Source organism: Fringilla coelebs, assembly GCF_963513975.1.
Source record: "Fringilla coelebs genome assembly, chromosome: 1".
NCBI classification, from domain to species: Eukaryota; Metazoa; Chordata; class Aves; order Passeriformes; family Fringillidae; genus Fringilla; species Fringilla coelebs.
Window position 1 is genome coordinate 97269437 of NC_140028.1, and position 20125 is coordinate 97289561.

Genomic DNA, 20125 nt, shown 5'->3' on the forward strand with positions numbered 1-20125 from the left:
TTACTTGATTCAATATTTACTAGTGATTTCACTGATTGCTGTGCATTAGTGTTGTAGCAGAGCTAGCACGGGAGTTGACTAATGTATTGTTGTCATTTTGACAGTCGTGTTGAGTTGAAAAGATTGTGTGAGATCTTCACAAGAATGTTTGCTGATCCTCACAGTAAGGTATGTGTAGGTTTTTCTTATTTTCAATAAATCTCTGAAAACATAAATTAGAAGAAAGGCAGGTATGGTAAATTACATCAGTGATATTTGCATATGTAAAATTTCACAAGCAAAAGTAGTTAATGGTATCCGATTTCAATTAATTTAATTTGGAGATTTGAACAAGATAATTTTCTGCCCTTTTTCTGCAGGATCATGTAAATAAAGTGAAGGTCAATGTCATATAAAATGCATTGAAGTAATTCAGCCATTTGTGCTGAAAATCTGTGTTTTTAAGAAGCTGTTTAGAGAGGCCACTTCAACACAAGTATAGATTTTCTCTCAATGAGAAGAAAGGGCTCTGCAGTAATTTAAGTTACAAATACAGTTGTCTGACTAAATCATACATAATCAGATAAACTATGCCAAACGTGTACCTAGTTATTTTCTAGGCCATTGTGAATTACCATATTTATGATGTCTTCCATGAATTTTTTAGATAGGGCTGACACTTGAGACTGGTGAATAATTTTTACGTCATTTTTTTAATATTCCATAAGGAGACTAGACTTTGATATAAAAGAAAATGTGCTGTTTTATTCAGTTTTACTTAGGTAATGACTCAGTATGGATGATAAAACAAGGAAAATGTTTCTGTTTTCTAAGACCATTAAAATCTTTTTAAGTGAGTTACTTTGCATGGTAGTATATTTACAGTTTTTATGGGAGGTGGGTTACTAGTACAGCTTGATGAAACATGGCAGTTTCTCATAGCAGAAGGAATGCAGGTAAGGAAGGAGTCTAATAAATGTAATAATTTTAAAAAAATGCCTACCTTTATATTTTATTTAATTATAGGCTTGTTTGGAAGAAGTGGTGTATTTTATGTTGAGTATAACATGTCCCGCTTTGTGTTGGTATTTCAGAATTAATAAAGTTATAAAGATGAATTCATAATAGGGTATTATTTTAGAAGTGTTGACTTTTCCCAGAAGAATCCTGAAAAACTACTTTGATTATGCAATACATTTTACATATTTTTAAAAATATGTAAAATTTTTTATTATTGCTGCAATGGAAAATAGAATTCAGAGTGATGAGAGGTCTTCACAGGTTAACTTTTGTGTTCATCTGTCCTCTTTATTTTTCCTGTTGGAAAAATTAACAGCTGCTATCTCTGACACCATGTATTTTGGAAATAATTTGCACTGCCGACAGCAATGTGGTATTAAAGTTGATCACATACTGCAGAAATCCAGAAGAAAAGATTAAAAAAATTAAGCAGTTAAAAAGAAAAAAACTTTACATAAAAAGTGAAAGCAGAGGAAAGAATATTGAATATTGAAATATTGCTGGAATATTTGAAGTAATTACCAAATTGTTAATAGCAGCTTGGTTTAATTGTGCTTTTTCTGTGATAATTAGTATTGCAGCAATGCATATGTCAAGAGCTAGAAGAGCATTTTATCTTTTAAATAAGCCTTTAAAAATGTTATATTGACTTGTTCAGTTGATTGTTCTGTTTACTGGCCACTGTGATATGAAATAACAGTTTCAAGAAAATTTGGCCTGTGTTGTAACCTGTCGTACAGCTGTTACAGTCCCTGAAACCTTGCCTGCTTTTTGGTCTTGCAAAACTATTAATAGTTATCAATATGTTATCAGGAGAACCCTTTAAGTATTAAGAGTTCATGAGCTGTAATTTTTTTTTTTAATCACATACATACGCCTACATAAATCTCATCTTAGACTCTACTCAAGTGTCTGTAGGAATTACGCTGTCATCACTTTTGTGGGATTTTATAAGGTTTACTTTAACGTGGTATCTGGATGGAGGGAATTACATAGAATAAGAGAGTAATAATATTTGGCGGAGAAAATAGGAGAATGACTTAAAGGACATGCCAAGTGTTTATTTTAAAATTAAATTTGGTATCCCAATAAAATGGCTAAAATTTGTCATTAAAGTTTTGAAGTACCTTTTTTGTTTTATTTTGGTTTATATTCCATACAGGAACTTCGTATTGATGGCCACTAATTTGTGTGTTTTTATCTTTTTCCCTTTTTTGTTGTTTTGTTCTGTTCTGTTCTGTTTTTGTTTCGTTTTGCATGCTGTCCCCTGTGTTGGAACTCTCTTTAGAGAGTAAGTTGGTTCAGTATTTGTTGGAAGCCTAACCTTACTTTGCATGAATGTGCAATTAACCCCTTTTCTCTATTTTTCTTCCCCAAAGAGTTCATGCAGTGTCAAGCCTTTTGCAATCATAAAATGCTATAAACAATTAGTAAAATGTGTGGTAAAGTTTCGAGATGTGCTTTATCTACTAATTAACTGACATTGTTTGGTTATGCATTCCTGCTTTATATTGTGGTGGTTGGCACATCTGAAATAATTCACTTTAGAGGTAGATCACTTATTATTTCCATATCTGTTTATCTTTTTCCACTGTCAAATTATTATGAACTTGAACTCTAGGCGGTTGATTTCAGTATTTTAGTTTGCATCATAAAAACAGAAACTGCAATTTTTTGCAGTGCCCACGTACATTCTTCAACACATATGTGCTTGAGTTCCATTTTCCATTCCAAATTCATCCTTTATCTTAAATGCTTTCAGTCTTCTTAAATTCTTCATGCTGAGACAAAATGATATGTTAAGTACTTGTTTTTAAAATGCAACAAAATTACTTGACTTACTTTTCTCTAAATATTCTCTGTGGTAAATCTAAAATGAAACAAAGCTTTAAAACAAAGCTGAGTCCTCAATTATGTGTATTTTTAAAAGCTAAAACATTAGCACAGGATGTTCAGAGTACTTTAGCCATAGTGAATCATAATTCACTTGATAATAATTTTACTTTAAGCCTTTTACATGTTTGAAGTGTCCTAAGAAGTCCATATTACTCCATCAAGTCAGAGCTTGTAACCAGTTTGTTCAGCTGCCATGTTTTAATGGAAAAGCCATGTGTGTCAGTGTCTGAAAACTCAATGAAACAGGGGCAGGTTTAAATTCTGCTGAGCTGTGTAGTTCAATTTGAAGGATTTTGTGAGACACCCCCCCCCACACACACAAGGTAATCTTTATAGCACCAGAACTTTTGTTTGCCTAAGTATATTTTCGCCTTACTTTAGGGCTCTGAAAGCTAAAGACTCCATATTACAGAAAGTACATATTTGGTTTGGTTTTACCTCTGTCTTACAACTGTGGCTACTGCTTGTAGCCACAAAATTCTGTATAGTTTCAGTTTATCCTGAGACAGAAGATGTTTCCAGTCTTGCACATAAAAGTCTTATCCCACTACTGGCAGAGTAATTTTGAAACCTCAGACTTGAATATACATCTACACAGACAGCATAAAAGTTGACAATTTTTTTTCACAATTTTTAATGTAATTTGTAGCAAAAGCAAAGTTAATTAAAGTCGCTATTCCTGATGGGCTTTATATTGAGTAGGGATTTGTATTGTTCTCTTTCTAACACAGATTTTCAGTATTTAAGATATCTATTAAAAAATTTCCCCATGTCTCCAGCAGATCCTGAAAGAGTCATAAAATACCTGGTTAAAAGGGAACCTCAAGGATGATCTGGTCCAACCTTTCCTAATAAAATGAATCCAAATCTATTTTTTATTTCCACTGTAAATTTGGAGGCACTACTTGAAGAGATACTTGCATCGAATTTTTCTGCTTTATGGTGTGAATTTGCTTTCCCTGACTTGATGATCATCATGAAAAGTGATCAAATTTCCTCAGCAGAGAAGGTGTGCAGCAGCCTATGCCAGCTCCTCCTTACTGCTTCAGTGCTGTGGAAGAAAGTCTGCTTCCATGGCCTAGTGTGTGCAGCTGTGTGCGGTGTGATCACAATTTGGGGTTTTCCACTCTCGCAGAAGCAGCAGAATTTGGCCTAATGACAGGGCAGTTCAGCTGCAGGAGGATGTGGGGCTCCAGCCCTTGCTCTGCACCAGCTCTTCTAGCCTTGCATCCATGTCATAAATACTCAGGAGGCAATATCTGCCCAACCCTCTTTGCACCACAACAATGCTTCTGTACTCAACTCTGTGCTGGAGTGTGCATTGTGAAGCAACTTTTTTCAGCTCAAACACCCATTTGTCTTGTCAGAGAAACAGGAGACCCATGGGCCACACAAGTATAGAGTGTCTACATCCTGATTTCACTCTTAGGTCTGGAAAAAAACAAAGTCAGATATATTAAAAGAGCTCTTTAAGCAAAGTTACCTATTTGTCACACCCTCCTTGACCCCTTCCCTCCAAAAAAGCCCTTCTTCCTGGTGTGAGTCCATAAAAAATACATGGTTTTGGTTCTTCTGGTTTTGTTGTTTTGGTGGTTTTTTTAATCTAATGCCATCTTTTCAACATTATTTGTTGAAAAGAAAACAATGGATATTATGTTTTCAAAAAAATGAAAGTATTTCTGTGTTTTAAACACCTGCCAATCTGAAGTCTATTGTGGCTTTTTTCCCTACTGTGGTGAATAATTTTGTGTTGGGATACCTGCAATAGTAGAAAAAGCTTGTTCTGTTCTACAAGTATTTTCTGTAAAGGAATTGGCTAGCTGTCACCATTTTACAGTATTTAATAATGCAGATATTTAAAATTAATATTTTGCTAAAGAATTGCAAAAAAGCAGCTGTTTTGATTTTTAAAAGAAAGTGTTTTTGTAGTCTTTGAGGCATATGACAAATCAACTTAGTGATAGAGCTTGAGAGGGTAAAAAATAAAGTTTTACTGGAAAAATTGAGGTTGCGCCAGCCATCACAGTAAGCATTCCTTTTCTTGACGAAACTGCATGGAATACCTAATTGTGAAACTTCTGCAGAAGTCAGCTAACATTTTCAAAGTTCTCCTATATCAAAATCCAATGAAAAAGCAAGGCAGATTTCTTTCTTTTCCTTTCTTTTTTTCTTTTTTCCTGCTTGGCTGCAAAACACTGCCTTTCTCTGCCTCTGATTCCCTTACTGCTTTCTTCGTTTGTAAGTTCGGCATATGTCAGTGTCGTTTCCTCTTTTGCCCCATCCTACCCTCTTTCCATCTTCTTCTGCCTTGTAGGTATTCAGTATGTTTTTGGAGACGCTGGTCGACTTCATCCAGGTGCATAAAGAAGATCTGCAGGACTGGCTGTTTGTACTGCTGACACAGCTGTTGAAAAAAATGGGTGCTGATTTGCTTGGGTCTGTACAAGCAAAAGTTCAGAAGGCACTTGATGTCACAAGGTAATGTGTAATGAGCTCTTTAAAAAGTAGTAATAAACATAGTTGTTAGCTATTTTCAAGGTTTTTGCTGCTTTTATTTTTTTGGTGCGCTGTTTGATTTCTGGAAAAATGCACGGCTCATAGCAGATCTTGAAACTTCTGTAAACCTTGTTGCTTCAGCATTTTGGTTTTATGAAATGACTCCTAATTGAAAGGGTTTGAATCCTCAGTACTGAACAATTAATATGATACTACTTGCTTGATTCCAGAATGTGCATTTGAGATGTGAATGTTTGTTGTCTCATCTTGTGTTCAGTGATGTAGAAATTTTGCTTCCACTTCTTTATTTTGCTGTGAAAGTTTCACTGGAAAATTCTTCTCTGCGTCAGCATTAACTTTTAAGAAGTTACGGTAATAACGGATCTGCTTTCTGTCTTCCCTTCCTTCTCACCAGACTTCACTAGTAGCCTGATTTAGAATCAGAATTCTAGCATAGCATTATTATATCATTCCAAATTACTAGCGTTATCTGTTCTAGCTATAATTGCTTCATAGCAGGAATTCCTTAAATCTTGTCCTTAACATGCTAGGTAAATGTTTCTGAAAGGTGAGATACACTGGCAACTGGCAGCAGTTTAAGCTTTACTGTGAGGAGTGAGGGCTTATTTGGTGCCTCTCAACAGTTCTTAAAAGAAAATTTAATGTAACTTAACATTATTTTGTTTGTTTACAGGGAATCTTTTCCAAATGACCTCCAGTTCAGTATTTTAATGAGATTTACTGTTGACCAGACCCAAACACCTAGCCTGAAGGTAAGACTTTTTAGGCTTGCTTTGCAAGCAGAAATCATCATTAATAGAAATTTACTTGTCTTAAGTTTTGAATTTGGATTGTTATTTTTGTTTTGTGTAAAACAAAAAAAATAAGAAAAGGTTTTCAATTAGTGGATTTTGTTTTTATAAACTTTCAGACAGTCAAGCCAGCACTGCAGGACCAGCTTCGCTCTTTTTGGAGCTCAAAGGTTTTTGTCTGAATTACTGTCTTTATTCTTAACCCTATGTGAAACTCTTACAGTGTTACCAATAATTTTTATTTGAATGCCTTGTATGCTGCTACTAACCTTTGTGAGAAACTTGAAGCATGCAGATGCTCAGTTTTAAACATGACACTAGTATGAAAATGTTTGCTGCAAGAGAGATCTAATAAAAACACAGTACAGTAAAAATGAGCAACAAAAATGTGGCTGCCTAACATCAAGCTGGTTATGCAAACTCACTCTATCGAGTCTTTCCTAATTTTATGTTTGTGATTTCCCATACTTTTTCCCTAGTTCATATATATATTTTCCTGTGTTCAGCCTGATAGGCCTTGAGTTATTTTAAATTATTCTAATACTATTGTGAACTTGAGTTACTATTATAAAAATCAGCTACTTCTGTGGTACACTCTACTTCTCTGAAAGCAGTGTGTAGCTTTATAATTACACACATTTTTACCTAAAAATCTGTAGTCCTGCCAGCATATCTGAAAAGTAAAAATGTGTTCTGTAGTACATTTGCGTTCCAAAGAGCGTTGATTTTAGAACAAATGCATCAAATCCTAAGAGGACTTACAAGTGATGAGAATGGGGAAATAACAAGCATATGATAACTGGCATCTTCTGCTCTATCCTGCACGAAATATTTTTACTCCGTTTGATCCTGTACAAGAATATGACTTTTCCAGAGTTATGTTGAATCTAAAGTCACATGAATATGCCTTTTTTGTCTACAATACAGTAAAACTTATATTTTTAAGCTTTTGAGGACAGTTGATACGTTGACCACTGTTGCTTCGTAGAGCTGTGTTAAAAAGGGACTGCTGTCATTTATTGAAGACAGCAAATGAGGTAGTAAAAATCAGTTTGTTGTTTAAATGAATCCTTGGGACAAATTGAGATTGGTTTTATTTTGCTTGGTTTTCCTCCCCAGGAAGGTGAATTTGATGGTTGAGATATTCCTTTTTCCATACAGTAGTGTGTAGCTGTTAAAGGTCTGTCAAGCACGTTTCAAAGCTGAGAGTGTAGATTTGGAACAAGACATGGACTCCTACTAGGCTGATTTGGGACTGGCTTAAAGATTATTCCCTAAATGGTCTAGAGGGAATTCAGAAATATGAAACACTTGATGGGAAGACATTCTGAAATTTGAGAGGGAATTCTGAAATCAAGATGCCAGTAAAAGTTAACTCCATAGAAGAGGACCTATAGTTCTATACTATACTATAGTATAGTTTGAAGCAAAACCAAGAGTATTTAGAATGAATTTTTAGGACAGTAAATTATATAACTGTTTAAGAGAAAGTTAGCTTTATTTTTCCAGAAGAAAGTGGAACCTGCCCCTTACTTCCTTTTTATGTGGTAACTTAAACTTCAAGATTCAGACAGTAAAGTTATTTATTGCCCACAGATCAGAGGTATCTATTTAATATCCACATTATTGAGTATTTTGCCTAAATCCCATCTTCTGTGCACCCAGAGAGAATAATTGATATAATCAATTGGTGCGGTCAAAACCCACTGAATAATTGGTAATCCTGGAGGAATACTCCAATTCTTGAAGTCTTGAGCTTTTGTTCTTTGATAAATTATCATCTCATTGCTTTTCTTCTAGGAATATTGAGAAACAGCATTTGCTGTGACAGGAAAAAGTCAAGAGAAGGGATTTTCAGCATCCCTAAAGATGGTCAGATAGGAGGAGGGAATGGTAGATCAGAAGTTAGAGTTGTGTACAATTCCCTTCTACGAATTACTTTTCCATCTTTTTCACATGATAGTAATAAATAGTCATCATCCTTTGGAGTAAGCTGTCATTGTCATTTTTAAACTTAGAAAGACAGCTAAGTCTCAGTAAAATTTGAGCTTTTTGAGTGGTGGATTTGGATAGCTGGGCAGTAAGATGGCCAACCATAGAGAAGATAGAATTCTACTGCCTGATCCATGAGGGATGCAGCTTAGTGTACTGTGCTGTATCTGTCATGCTTCTGCAGTCATTTTAAACTTAGGTGTGGTGAATTACTGAGACGTAGTTTAGAGGTGCCAGATGTATGTGTCTGGTTTGGTCAAATGTTTGGATGGGTGTAGGAGTCAAATGTTCTAGGTTGGATATAATCTATTTAGCTTATTTTTGCAGGTGCAAAACATACAGTTTCCAAAGGATGGATATTGTCCTGAAATACACTTCCAAACATCACTTCATTTTTCTTGTGTTTCATACCAACTCAGCCTCAGTTGATTTAAGCATTGTGACCAAAGTTCAAGTTTCTGAATCCTTCTTTATTTTGAAAATGCTGTTTTGTTGACAAAGGTTTTTGCCACAGTTGATCAGAAGATTTTTTACCTAAATCAGCATTAAAATGTCTAGATTAAAAAACCCCTGTGTAACACAGATTTGCAGCAATTTATCTTTAGTGTATCTTTTAGTCATTTGGTTGCATAATGGCACAGGCAATCACTCCTAAGTATTCAGTAAGTTAGAGAGAGACACCTGGGATGTGGCAGTCTGAAAGTGATAGTCTTGAACAACTTCCTAGAGAGCAGTTGCAACTTATCAGCAAATACTCACTGTAAGAATTCTGGAGATGCTTTCACTACAGTCCAGAAATTTTTCTCTCAGAAAGATTAAATGGATTGTTGAGGAGTGAAATAGATTGTTGAAGATGTTAGCCTTTTTATTTCTAAATTTCAGCTCTGTATGTAGTTACTGGAAATATTGGCAAAAATGCTTCTAAACTAGATTTGCTGCTCTTATGGAGTTTTACTTCAGCGTGGAGTTTTTAATTTGTAATAATACTGACCACAGAAAGGTGTAGCCCTTACAGAATTTATTACCTCAAAAATTATTAGTAAAAAATGGGGTTTTTTTCAAAATAGCTGTCAGGTTTAGCTTTGGCAATCTGTTTCACTGTGAAAAGTTCTATTAGTAAGAACTCCCTCCATTCATTTTCTGTTCAGTGCTGTTCTGTCCGAGAGCCTCCATCTTTGCAGAAGTCTGTGCAAGTTCCTCAGGAAGCAGTTCTTCAAACACTAAATAATCCTGCTCTCTCTCACATGCAGTACTTCAGAGTCTCTTCATTAGGAGAAATACCTCTGGGTGTTCAAAGTGTCACAGTCCTTAACAGCAACCTTTAAGTCTTACATTAGATTTATTGAAATCCTCAACAGTCAAATGTAGTGGTGTCACAATAGTTTCCTGATGTAATCTAGAAATGCCAGCTATTGCTTTGAATTTGGAAAGCCATGTGGCCTAAGGTTTTTTGCTGCATAGATGTTCATGGCTTGTTTTTTTCCTTGGAAAATAGCTAGCAAATAGCATGCATTTGTAGATATTGATCTGCATAAGATGAAAGCCTTCAGTTGCTGCTTGGTATAACTTCAGAGAAGTTGAGCTTTAACAGCTGCCTTGATGATGGAGATGAAGTATTCATTATTAATCCTCATTGGGTGTGCCAGTGTATCTTGAGTTTTTAATCACTTGCAAGTTTTATGACCGAGAGAAATTTTGAAATAGCTTTGCATAGAGCAGTTGTACTACAAGCCATGAACAACCAGAAATACCCCCAGAACTCTTTTCTTTCTTGTTATGATGGACATAGGTCTCTCCATCCTGGTGGTATTTTGGTTCACTATAATTATTAGTGGAAATAAAAGTAGCTAAACCTTAGAGATGGTCTAAATAAATATCCACAACTTTTGGTGACAGATTGGGTGACAAATTTCTGAGGTAGTAGGAGCTGAGGAAGTAAATATTTTAGACATACACAGGTGTAATAGACCTTTGCCCAAAACTCTGCAGTGGTGCGGTATTGGAGAAAGTAGAGAGGGGCTGCAGCCTGGGAGGTACAAAGCAGAGATTCTGCATAAGGAGTGAAACAAGTTTGTGGAGTAAGAGAATGATCAGATAAATGAGGGAGCTCAGAAGGTTTTCTGTCCTCCTGGTTAATCCATGTCTCTATCATCTAAATATATTCAAACAAAGTGTGCATGTGACCTGTCTTAAGTCTTTCCTAGAAATGCTATTCCATACATTTTTTAGTATTTAGTGGGAAGATTCCTGTAGCTTATTTCCAGAGACTGTGACTGCTCAACCTGATGGTTTGTGAAAAAGCACTGAATGTTAACTACCTGGTACGAGCTAGTAAGAAGTGATTGTTGGTTCAGCAGATGATGTTCATTTTTCAATTTAGCACTTGAAAAACTTTCTTAATAATTCTGAATGAATCTTTTCTTCACTTCTTTTTTTAAAAATACAAGCTTCTGCATATGCAATGATTTATGCCTTTTAGTTGCTACCAGTGAAATGTAATCTTTCTATAAGTATTTGAATGTCTTTGAAATAACTTTCTTCTTCAAATGTTAAATCTATTTGTAGATTGTTTTATTGCAAAAAAAAAACATTAATGCTGAAAACACGTAGTTTGATTGGAAAAAAATCTTTATTTTAGGGAATGAACACTCTGTGAGCTCAGTTGTTCTTGCAGCCCACCATTTTTATTGTCCACCTGACTCTGTTTCTCTTTGCAGGTCAAAGTTGCAATCCTAAAATACATAGAAACTCTTGCGCAACAGATGGATCCAGGAGATTTTGTAAATTCAAGTGAAACTAGGCTAGCAGTGTCTCGAATCATCACCTGGACCACAGAACCTAAAAGCTCAGATGTTAGGAAGGTATGTTTATTAATGTGTCCTTAGAATTGCAAAACATTCCCGGAAATTAAAAATATTGAAGTAAAAATTTTAAATTAATATCTTGAAACTCTCCATTACAGTTGTGTTTTTATATATGTTAGTATGTTGAGATTCTGTTTCATAATTTATCATTCTTCCTTGCAAGTGCTGTCTAGTACTAAAATCTCTTTAGTGGCCATTTTTTATACAGTTTCAATATTACTTCAGAGACCATCCCCTGTGATACTAAATAGCACATGTGTAACAAGAGTGAGTGGTAAATTTGGTAGCAAACTCAGTCTAATCTCTGTTGGATTTTCTAGAGTCCTTTATTTTTAACAACAAATAGGTAGGTAGCTGTTGAACCTTGGACAAAGAAAGTGCTTTGATAAGGTTATAGGCTTATTGTCATAGGCTTATTCTTGTCATGCTGCACTACCAGTGCAAACCTCCCTTTTCCACATAATGATGTGAAATGAAAATTAACATTTGTGAGCTACATAGACACAGCAGAGATAAATAACCATAAGAAATGTACTAGTGCTGTCTTTGGAAAGGGTTTATAAACAGCACTTCAATTTGTAGAAAGCAAAAAATCTTACAATTTTATTTGTGGTTTGATGGAATAGTTTTGTTGTTCTGATGATTACAGGACATGCTGTGTAGCTGCCATTTCTAGCATGTCAATACTACAAAAATGTTGTACCTATTATGGTTCCTCAGTGCAAGTGTCTGTGACACAGAGAGCTAACTCTTCTCTTTTTCTATTTCTGCAGTTTGAAAATCTGTAACAGTTAATTTGTTGAGATTTGTTTTGCTACTTTCAATTAAGCTTGAGTTTTGGCAGCTTCATCTTTTCTGGAAAAAGCAACTTTCTTTGTTTAGGAGGGACGTATGAAAGAATAGTAGGAGCTGCTTACAAATTGTAATGTGAAGAAAACAAAAATAAAGATATCTTACAAGACTTCTTGGTATCTAGAATGGTTGTAATACATAATTAAAAAACACCAGAGTGTTTTTGTATTGGTGGTAATGTTTTAGTCATTCATTTCTTGTATAACTTCACAAGTTTGAGAAAACAGTAATAGATTATATCCAATGGACTTTCCTTGCTGGATATCATATTCTAGTAACATATAAAAGATCATAAAACAGGAGGAGAATTGAAGCAGAACTATCTTCTAAATCTGTGAAGTTTTAGTACTGAGACACGTGGCAAACTGTCTTATCTGATGGTTCATAACCCTAATAAGCATTTTTATGTCAATAAGTAACTGAATCATGCAAGGAATTACCAGTGAGTTTAATCATCTGGAACACCTTAATTATGTAAACTTTCAGAAATTATTTTTCTTTCCATAACACAGCTCTTTGAGGCAACTAACTGCAAAAATCCTTTAATTCTTGAAAGTAAAATTTTGCCAATAAGAAGTCAAAAGTATTATTCAGATAGTATAAAATGTTTAATTCTCTTAACAGTCTTCTCAACCTGCTATCACAGTCTTCTTAATTTTATTTAGTGTAATAAGCTTCATAGAACTTAGTGTAATTTCTTTAAATTAAAAGCTTTTTCTAAGTAATTTCTGTGTAATTCATGGGTTTGGTTTTTTTCCTTAGCAAAAACAGTTCCAGTGCTAAGTATTATGAAAAATCCTAGTTTATTAGTGTCATATTGGGCACTCTAGTGTATGTGGTTCAGTGACATGGGACTTCTTTCTGAAAGGTAAAATTCTGTTTCAAAACTTAGATTTCTTCTAAGATTAGAATGTTTCTGGAAAAGTTTGAATCTATTAATAGAAAACTTTTAAGAAGAAAGCAAAACCAAATAAGTATTTCTAATCCTTATTTCACTCTTTTAAAGATGATCTCTATGTGAGTGAATTTAAATCTCAGCAGAGACCTTATGTTGGGGAGAACAAAAACCTCTAAATACTCTAAAATGCAGGGTTTCTTTAGCAAGGAAGAAAGAGAGAAAATAGAAAATTGCATTGAAAACCTGCAATCCAGTATCAATTTTGATACTATAGGCAGAGCTTCATTTTGGGCAGACTTGATGGTATCAGTTTCTATCCTGATACAATTCTGGAGTGGCTATTGTCTTCTCTTAATAGCAGCTTAAATAGACACAGTATTAAGGACTGGAGACTGGCTAGCTAGACAGAAAAAAGAAAGTGGTGATTCCCAAACCTCTGCTCAGCTGCGAAATTTGTCTTGGTTTTGCCTTGTATCAATTCTGATTAAAAGACTGACCATTAGAAATGACAAGGACAAGAGAAACATCAGAAAGATTGCAGAGGACGTTCAGGGTGATCATTTGAAGGGAAGGCAATCAAAGGGACAAGGAAATAAATGTTAAAGAAAACAACCAGTCACGAGTATGCAAAGATAATTTGTGGCAATCTGACATGCTAGGATTTTTGTTGTTTAACTTAATACTGAGATGTGTGCAGGTATGTGTGCTCATACCTTGGCTCTCCACTTTTAATTAAAAAATGCTACAGTTCATTGCTCTGGAAGCAAAAGGAGGGAAATAAATGTCTAAAAGAATTTTCTAAACTACTTGCTTGGAGTGTATTAGTGATTATGCAAGCTGCCTATCATTCTGTCTAGCATGAGGCACTGGTTCTTTCCAGTGCATGGCAGATCTTGAGGGTGAGCTGTATAAATTGCACATAGTTGGTTAATCTTACAACCACAGTCTTCTGTTACAAAGAAGTCTTTCTGGAGAACTTCCTCCAGCTGTCATTTGCACTTGTTAATTTAGTTACTGTGTTGACAGGTTTGTTATACTATCCAGTGAATCTTCATCAAACTGTACAAACATTACTTGATTCTTTCAATCAACAGTTCCTGTACTAGAGGGAGTCCAAGTATTGTGTAATTTACCGTGTTGCTTTGTTAGTAGAGAACACTGATTTCTTTATTCAGGTAAAAAAAAAAAAGCCCAGCATATGAAAAACATGCTGTAGGATGAATGTGATGGTAAAGATGAACCGATTAAAATGAGAGTATGGATGGGGACATCCAGTACAAACTACTCCACAGTTTTCATCTTCAAATATGTAGTCAGCTAAATTCCATTGCCCATTACGTTTGCCTGCCTTTTAGAAAGGTTTAGGGAAGCAGAGGCAAGGCTAACTAACCAGCTTAGCTGTCGGGTAAGTTATGAGGACTGTCAAGTGCTGTGATCACTACTGTCTCATTCCACATCAGGGTATCTTGTTTGGTTAGGTTTCTACACTGTTAACTTTTCCTTTTTAGGCAAGTGTGTTACCATCTGTAATTTTTTACCATTTGCAGAACTCACTAGAAAGGATCACATGCTTCCTCCTGCCTCGAGTGTTTCATTTCTCTCCCTAATTTTATTCAACTACCCAAACTCTGAAAGCTATTTTGCAAATTCCTTCTTTTTTTTTTTTTTTTCCTCAGTAAGGATGTGGGGCTGTGGGGCTTGAAAAGCACATTTCTGAAAGACTCCTTGTTGCAATGATAGTTGTGCCTGAATTTATCAAAATCAGAACTTCCAGCTTTCCAGAAAGTATGAATTGCTTTTGTTCACATCTGTTAACATCTTTATTCAAGCTTGATCAAGACTTAAGTCACATTTTGTGATTACCACTCATGGCATCTTTTGCTGATATAATTACTTTGAAACTCTAATTAATGTCTTCAATTTGTGTTTTCTTCTTGTAGGCTGCACAGTCAGTGCTGATTTCCCTTTTTGAACTCAACACTCCAGAGTTTACAATGCTGTTGGGTGCTTTACCAAAAACATTTCAGGATGGAGCCACAAAGCTTCTCCATAATCATCTCCGGAATACAGGCAACAGTGGTCAGGTATCCACTCTTCTGTTACTCTTCTTTCTGAAGTTACTGTGTAAAAGCCTGCTTAGTAGCTCTCTATGGAATGTCTTTTCCTTTTCCTTTGCAGTTACAGTTTCTAAGTCTGTGTTGCTTCCAAGTGACTTAATAGATTTGGATGTGCTTCTTAAGAATAGTTTATCTCGTACTTTCTAATTTCAGAGTTACACACGATTGAAGTTACTAGTAATGGGTTAGACAATCCAGGAATTTAGTTGAAGCTCTTTAAATGTTTCTGGGCACCAGAAAAATAAATATAATAATAAATATAGTAAGTTAAAAGGGAAGCTTTTAGTCCTACAAGAGTATCTTTTCTCACCTCTCTTCCTCCAGGGATCGATGGGAAGTCCTTTAACAAGACCTACTCCACGCTCCCCAGCAAGTTGGTCCAGTCCTCTCACTTCCCCAACCAATACATCACAGAACACTTTGTCACCAAGGTAATGTAGACTGGTGGTGTTACAATTCCACATCTAATGCTTATAACACCTTGTCCAAAATGTAACTGCAGCAATGAAAACATGGGCAAAATTTTGCACAAAATGACAGATGCTCAGAAATAACCCCTCTTCCTTTATAGAATGAAACTGCTCAGCCTCCCAGAAGGGTCTGACATGCTGGCCTGAGGTGGGAAAGGGCTGTCCATCTTGGAATGCAAATGGATTAGCAAGAGAGCAAACCAAAGTGTGCTTCTCTAACAAGTGTTCAAATATGTCATCTCATGTCATGGTGTAAGCCCAGTTAACAACTAAGCATCATACAGCCACTCAGTATCCCCATGGTGGGATACGGGGGACAATCAGAATATAAAAGAGAGAAAACTGAGATAAAGACAATTAATTAGTAAGGCAAAAGCTGCATGTGCAAGCAACAGACAATGAATTTGCTACCTCTTATGGGGGGTCAGGTGTCCAGCTGTCCCCAGGAGAGCAGGGCCACATCACTTGTAGCAGTGACCTGGGAACTCAAGTGCCATGACTCTAAACATCCCTCCTTCCTCCTTCCCTCAGTGATATATGCTTAGATCATGATGCCATATGGTGTGGAACATCCCTTTGGTCAGTGGGATCAGCTGTCCCAGCCATGTCCCCTTCCAGCTCCTTGTGTACTCCCGGGCTGCTCGCTGCCAGGGCTGTGAGGAGCAGAATATGCCTTGGCTCTGTATAAGCACTGCTCAGCTGGTACTGGAACAGCCCTATGGTAAAAACCTCATTTCCAGCACAAATCCAAAGCATAGCCCTCCAGCCAGCTACTGTGGGGAAAGTTAAGTCTGTCCTAGCCAAAAGCAATACACTGGGTCATCAAACCAGATTTAATACTAGGGAGATTAAAGTAGTAATAGTTTACAAGTGTTTTTTATAGTAATGATGTTGTCAGCAAAGTGGACAACTTCATAAGATTGATTTTACCAGTAAACTTGCTGTTGAGTTTTATCAGTGCTTCTTACTTTAGGACTTTTTTCAGAGTAAGAGGATGGTGTAAAAATTCCAGTTGTTTCACGTTCAGCAGGGTAAAACAGAGCAAAATAAGTTTTTCATCAGGCAGATGCTGTTACCTAATGTAGCCTTTCCCTTATCTACTTTAAGTGCTTTCTGTGTCAGTGGTAGTATGCTTAAGGCATACCATAATACAGATTTGTATTGTGAAGAGACAACTTTTTTAAAGTATTTCAAGAAAAGTAATAATTTTAGTAATATTTCCTGAGTCTCTGTAGTTGCCTGCTAATGTGATTTAAAAGTACAGATCACAAAATAAATCCATCTTAGTTCCTATGTCCTTCTCCATGGCCCACAGTGCATTTGACTATGACACTGAAAACATGAATTCTGAAGATATTTACAGCTCTCTTCGTGGAGTCACTGAAGCCATTCAGAATTTCAGTTTTCGTAGTCAGGAAGATATGAATGAGCCTGTAAAACGCGATGCTAAAAAAGATGATGGTGATTCGGTGAGTATTTAAACTCAGTCCATGTTGGTATCAGCAAACTAAGCTAGTGTCTGATTGATTGCAGATAAGAAAGCATCTGTTTTAGGAGGTTTATTGTGTTCTTAAATTGGGCATTTCTCCTGAATTACTTAAGAGCTTTAGAAAAATATGTTCCTAGTCTTGAGCTGCATTCTGACAATGTAAATGCTGATTTTATGTAGCAATGTCTGTGTGTTTAACATGTTAGCAGTTTAGAAGTCAGTGATCTTGCAAAACAGCTGAAATTATTTTTTTGAGAAGTTTGTATTCTAATATATGTTTTTCTGAATGTTTTATTTTATTCTGTACACAACCTCTAGGCTGTTAAGATGCAATATTTAAGACTCCTGTTTCAGTGGAACTTTGGCTGCGAGATTTGTTGAACTTGCCATGTACATATATACTTAAGCACATTTTTAATCACTTTGCATCAGACTTGTAAGATAAAATACAACTATTTTTGGTTTATGATTTGTTTTTTTGGACAATATACACTCTGGGTTTTTTTTTTGGTTGGTTGATTTTTTTAAGGAAAGCAGGGTTTAGGGAACTAAGACTTCTTATTAGAAAGCTAGTTTGAAAATTCTAAGCATTTTGAAATTTGTAAATTTTTCACATAAATGAATTAGTGATGTAGTTAATGGAAGGGTGTTAGAGTGTGTTTCACATACTCATGTGACACTTCCTCTCGTGCAGATTTGCAGTGCTTCAGGAATGGTGGACATGCGAGCTGGAAGTGGTGTGAGCGATACAGGCCGGACAGCTCTGGATAACAAAACGTCACTACTCAACACCATGCCTCCCCACTCCTCACCACGCTCACGAGATTACAACCCATACAATTATTCTGATGGTATCAGTGCATTTAATAAATCTGCTTTGAAAGAAGCAATGTTTGATGATGATGCAGAGCAGTTTCCTGATGGTAAGATTCAGATTACATTCTGTGCTAGAAGAAAAATGATGAGATTTTCTATCTTGGAGTTCAGTTTCTGAAGCTATTGTTAGGAAGATATGTATCACTTCTTTCAGTGGTTTTTACAAATGCTTTATTTTAAATTAGTTTATTTGTTAGTCATCTCTTCGAGTTACATTGTTGGATTACCTGGTATCTGTAGAGACTAAGGGTAAAAGTGAAAGAAATGAACTGTGTTGTATACTTACACTGAACTATGTTATATACTTCTGGAAGCACATCCTTTATCAGTATTGCCAGTATAAATTTACCTATCAGATTGTTTTATGATTGAAATTTAAAGCAGGAGGGTGGAGAAAAGATTTACAGCAAGGAAGTAAAACTGGATCAAACTGGTTTGGGAATTAGGTGAAAGATTAAGTATTTTGTTAGTAATATATTTATATTTGAAACATGGCACTGGCATTTTCTATTGACTAAACATTATTTTTAAATGAAACAAAACAAACCGGCTTTTTACCAGGAAGGTGTTTCATCTAGCCCATGTAAATCCAGGAATATGGGTTGCTGTTTTGTAGGCTTCCAGAGCTTCTTTATGATATTTCTCCATTTATCTTTAGGTATTTTTCTATTTCTCTACATTAAGAAGATTCCAAAGTAGCACTGCTATCATTATTTTAACAAATAGTCAGTGGTTCTCATAATCTGATATTCACTCTTGTTCAGCTATAGATTAAGTTTTTAAGTAAACACTTTCTTAATAACAAGGGACAAAGTAATCATCTCCCTTCTATCTGTTTTGCTTTTGTCATTCTGCAAAAGATGTGTTACAGAAACAGTTCAAAAACAAAGTTATTTTTTGACATGGTGTTTTATCTACCTATTCTGTAAGTTGGCTTTAAGTTTGCATCAAATCCAAACCAAATCCAAGTATGGTGCATTCTTCTTTGTTTTTCTTACATATCATGAAGAAGCATATAATGTAGCCAGTTACTATCTTCTGAAAAAGATGGAGGGAAAAGCACAGTTTTACAAATCATGTCATATACCTATTAATAATTAAATAGCTTTGCTATCCACATACAGAGACAGGTTATGTTCAAGATTCTCTATTAAAGGATCTTGTTTTACATGGGAGAAGCCTCCTACCTTCTGACAACATTTTTTTGGGGTATTGCGTTAAACCAGATGCAGCGTGTGCTGTGCCAGCATGATCCAGTTTTGTAACAGCTCACAACTGGCTGGAGTGAAGCATCCCCATCTAGTATGAGTTTGTCCTGCTTGGAAGAGTAGTGCAATGCATTATTTAGTTCTGCTCTTAATGGGTCTTGATGAAGTACTTGCTTTCATTCCTGTGCTGCTCACCCATAGTATTTAGCTGTATCATGCACATTCTCTCATTTGTGTGTTACTTTTAGAATTTCACTGGGATTATTTGCAAAAAGTCTGCAAGAGAAAAGATACAGTTGGCAAAATACCTTGTGTGAACAATTCCTCTGTTGAGAGTTACACACTTTCCCCATAAACCTGAAGGCCTAATTAGTTATCAGTTTTTGGAAACTCCACAGAATTGCTGCTTGTTCCTGACACAAAATCATGTTAGTACTGGATTCCCAGCTATCCTGTCATGCATTACTGACAGAAAGATGTGGAAATACAAGGCTAGATGGGAGAACCTTAGCTGCTCATACAGTCCTGTCAACAGCACTGGGGCAGGAGCGTGTAGTTTACAGATGGCTTGTCTGGCAGTTGAAAATTTTCTGTGGAGGAGATGCCACAGTGCCTCACATGACTCACATTTGAGTGTTTTCCTACTCTTACATAAAGAGGTTTTCAGAGTAACAACCTAAATCTTCCAACCACTTGCACTTTGGTTTTTTCCCAAGGGAAATGCTCTTTATCTGAAGCATAGGGAAACCTGGTTCTGAGAGTCACTTCCAGACTTAAAAGCAGTTCACAGTCTCTGTTTGAAAAACAGTGTTCTTCTCCAAAGAAGCTTATTATTTCAGCTTACATCCCTGGATTGCACTTTCCAAACATCTTCCTTTTCACCTCCCACTTTCTACATGGACTTCAGATTTCTGCTTGTGTCTTGCCTTACACTTGGCATCTTTTTTCTTTCAGACCATTCCTTTGATTTAACAGGATAATTTTTAGTTCTTACCCTGTTCTTCAGAACGTTTGTGATTGCTCCTTAAAGTGATGTCATCTACAGGTTTTCTAAGTTGGCTCCACATTCCTTTGAATGCATCCAGCAGAACCAGGCTCTGCACACATCCAAGCAAGGGCATCACTCATATCCTCCTGGATTAATAGAAAGCCATTT

The 20125-nt window shown here is 35.9% G+C and overlaps 1 protein-coding gene across 14 annotated transcripts in view; it reads left to right on the forward strand.

The window, feature by feature from the left end:
* CLASP2 (cytoplasmic linker associated protein 2) overlaps positions 1-20125 on the forward strand; it is a 143819-nt gene that overhangs the window by 115580 nt on the left and 8114 nt on the right. For 9 of the 14 annotated variants that reach the window (XM_084219605.1, XM_084219615.1, XM_084219609.1 and 6 more), the window contains 9 exons: positions 105-168; positions 5210-5373; positions 6086-6164; positions 6323-6373; positions 10913-11056; positions 14750-14893; positions 15251-15357; positions 16712-16865; positions 17580-17808. In XM_084219605.1, the coding sequence (XP_084075731.1) occupies positions 105-168; positions 5210-5373; positions 6086-6164; positions 6323-6373; positions 10913-11056; positions 14750-14893; positions 15251-15357; positions 16712-16865; positions 17580-17808 (1136 nt within the window). The remainder of the gene's footprint in view (positions 1-104; positions 169-5209; positions 5374-6085; positions 6165-6322; positions 6374-10912; positions 11057-14749; positions 14894-15250; positions 15358-16711; positions 16866-17579; positions 17809-20125) is intronic. The other 5 variants (XM_084219614.1, XM_084219606.1, XM_084219616.1 and 2 more) reach the window with 1 other exon arrangement.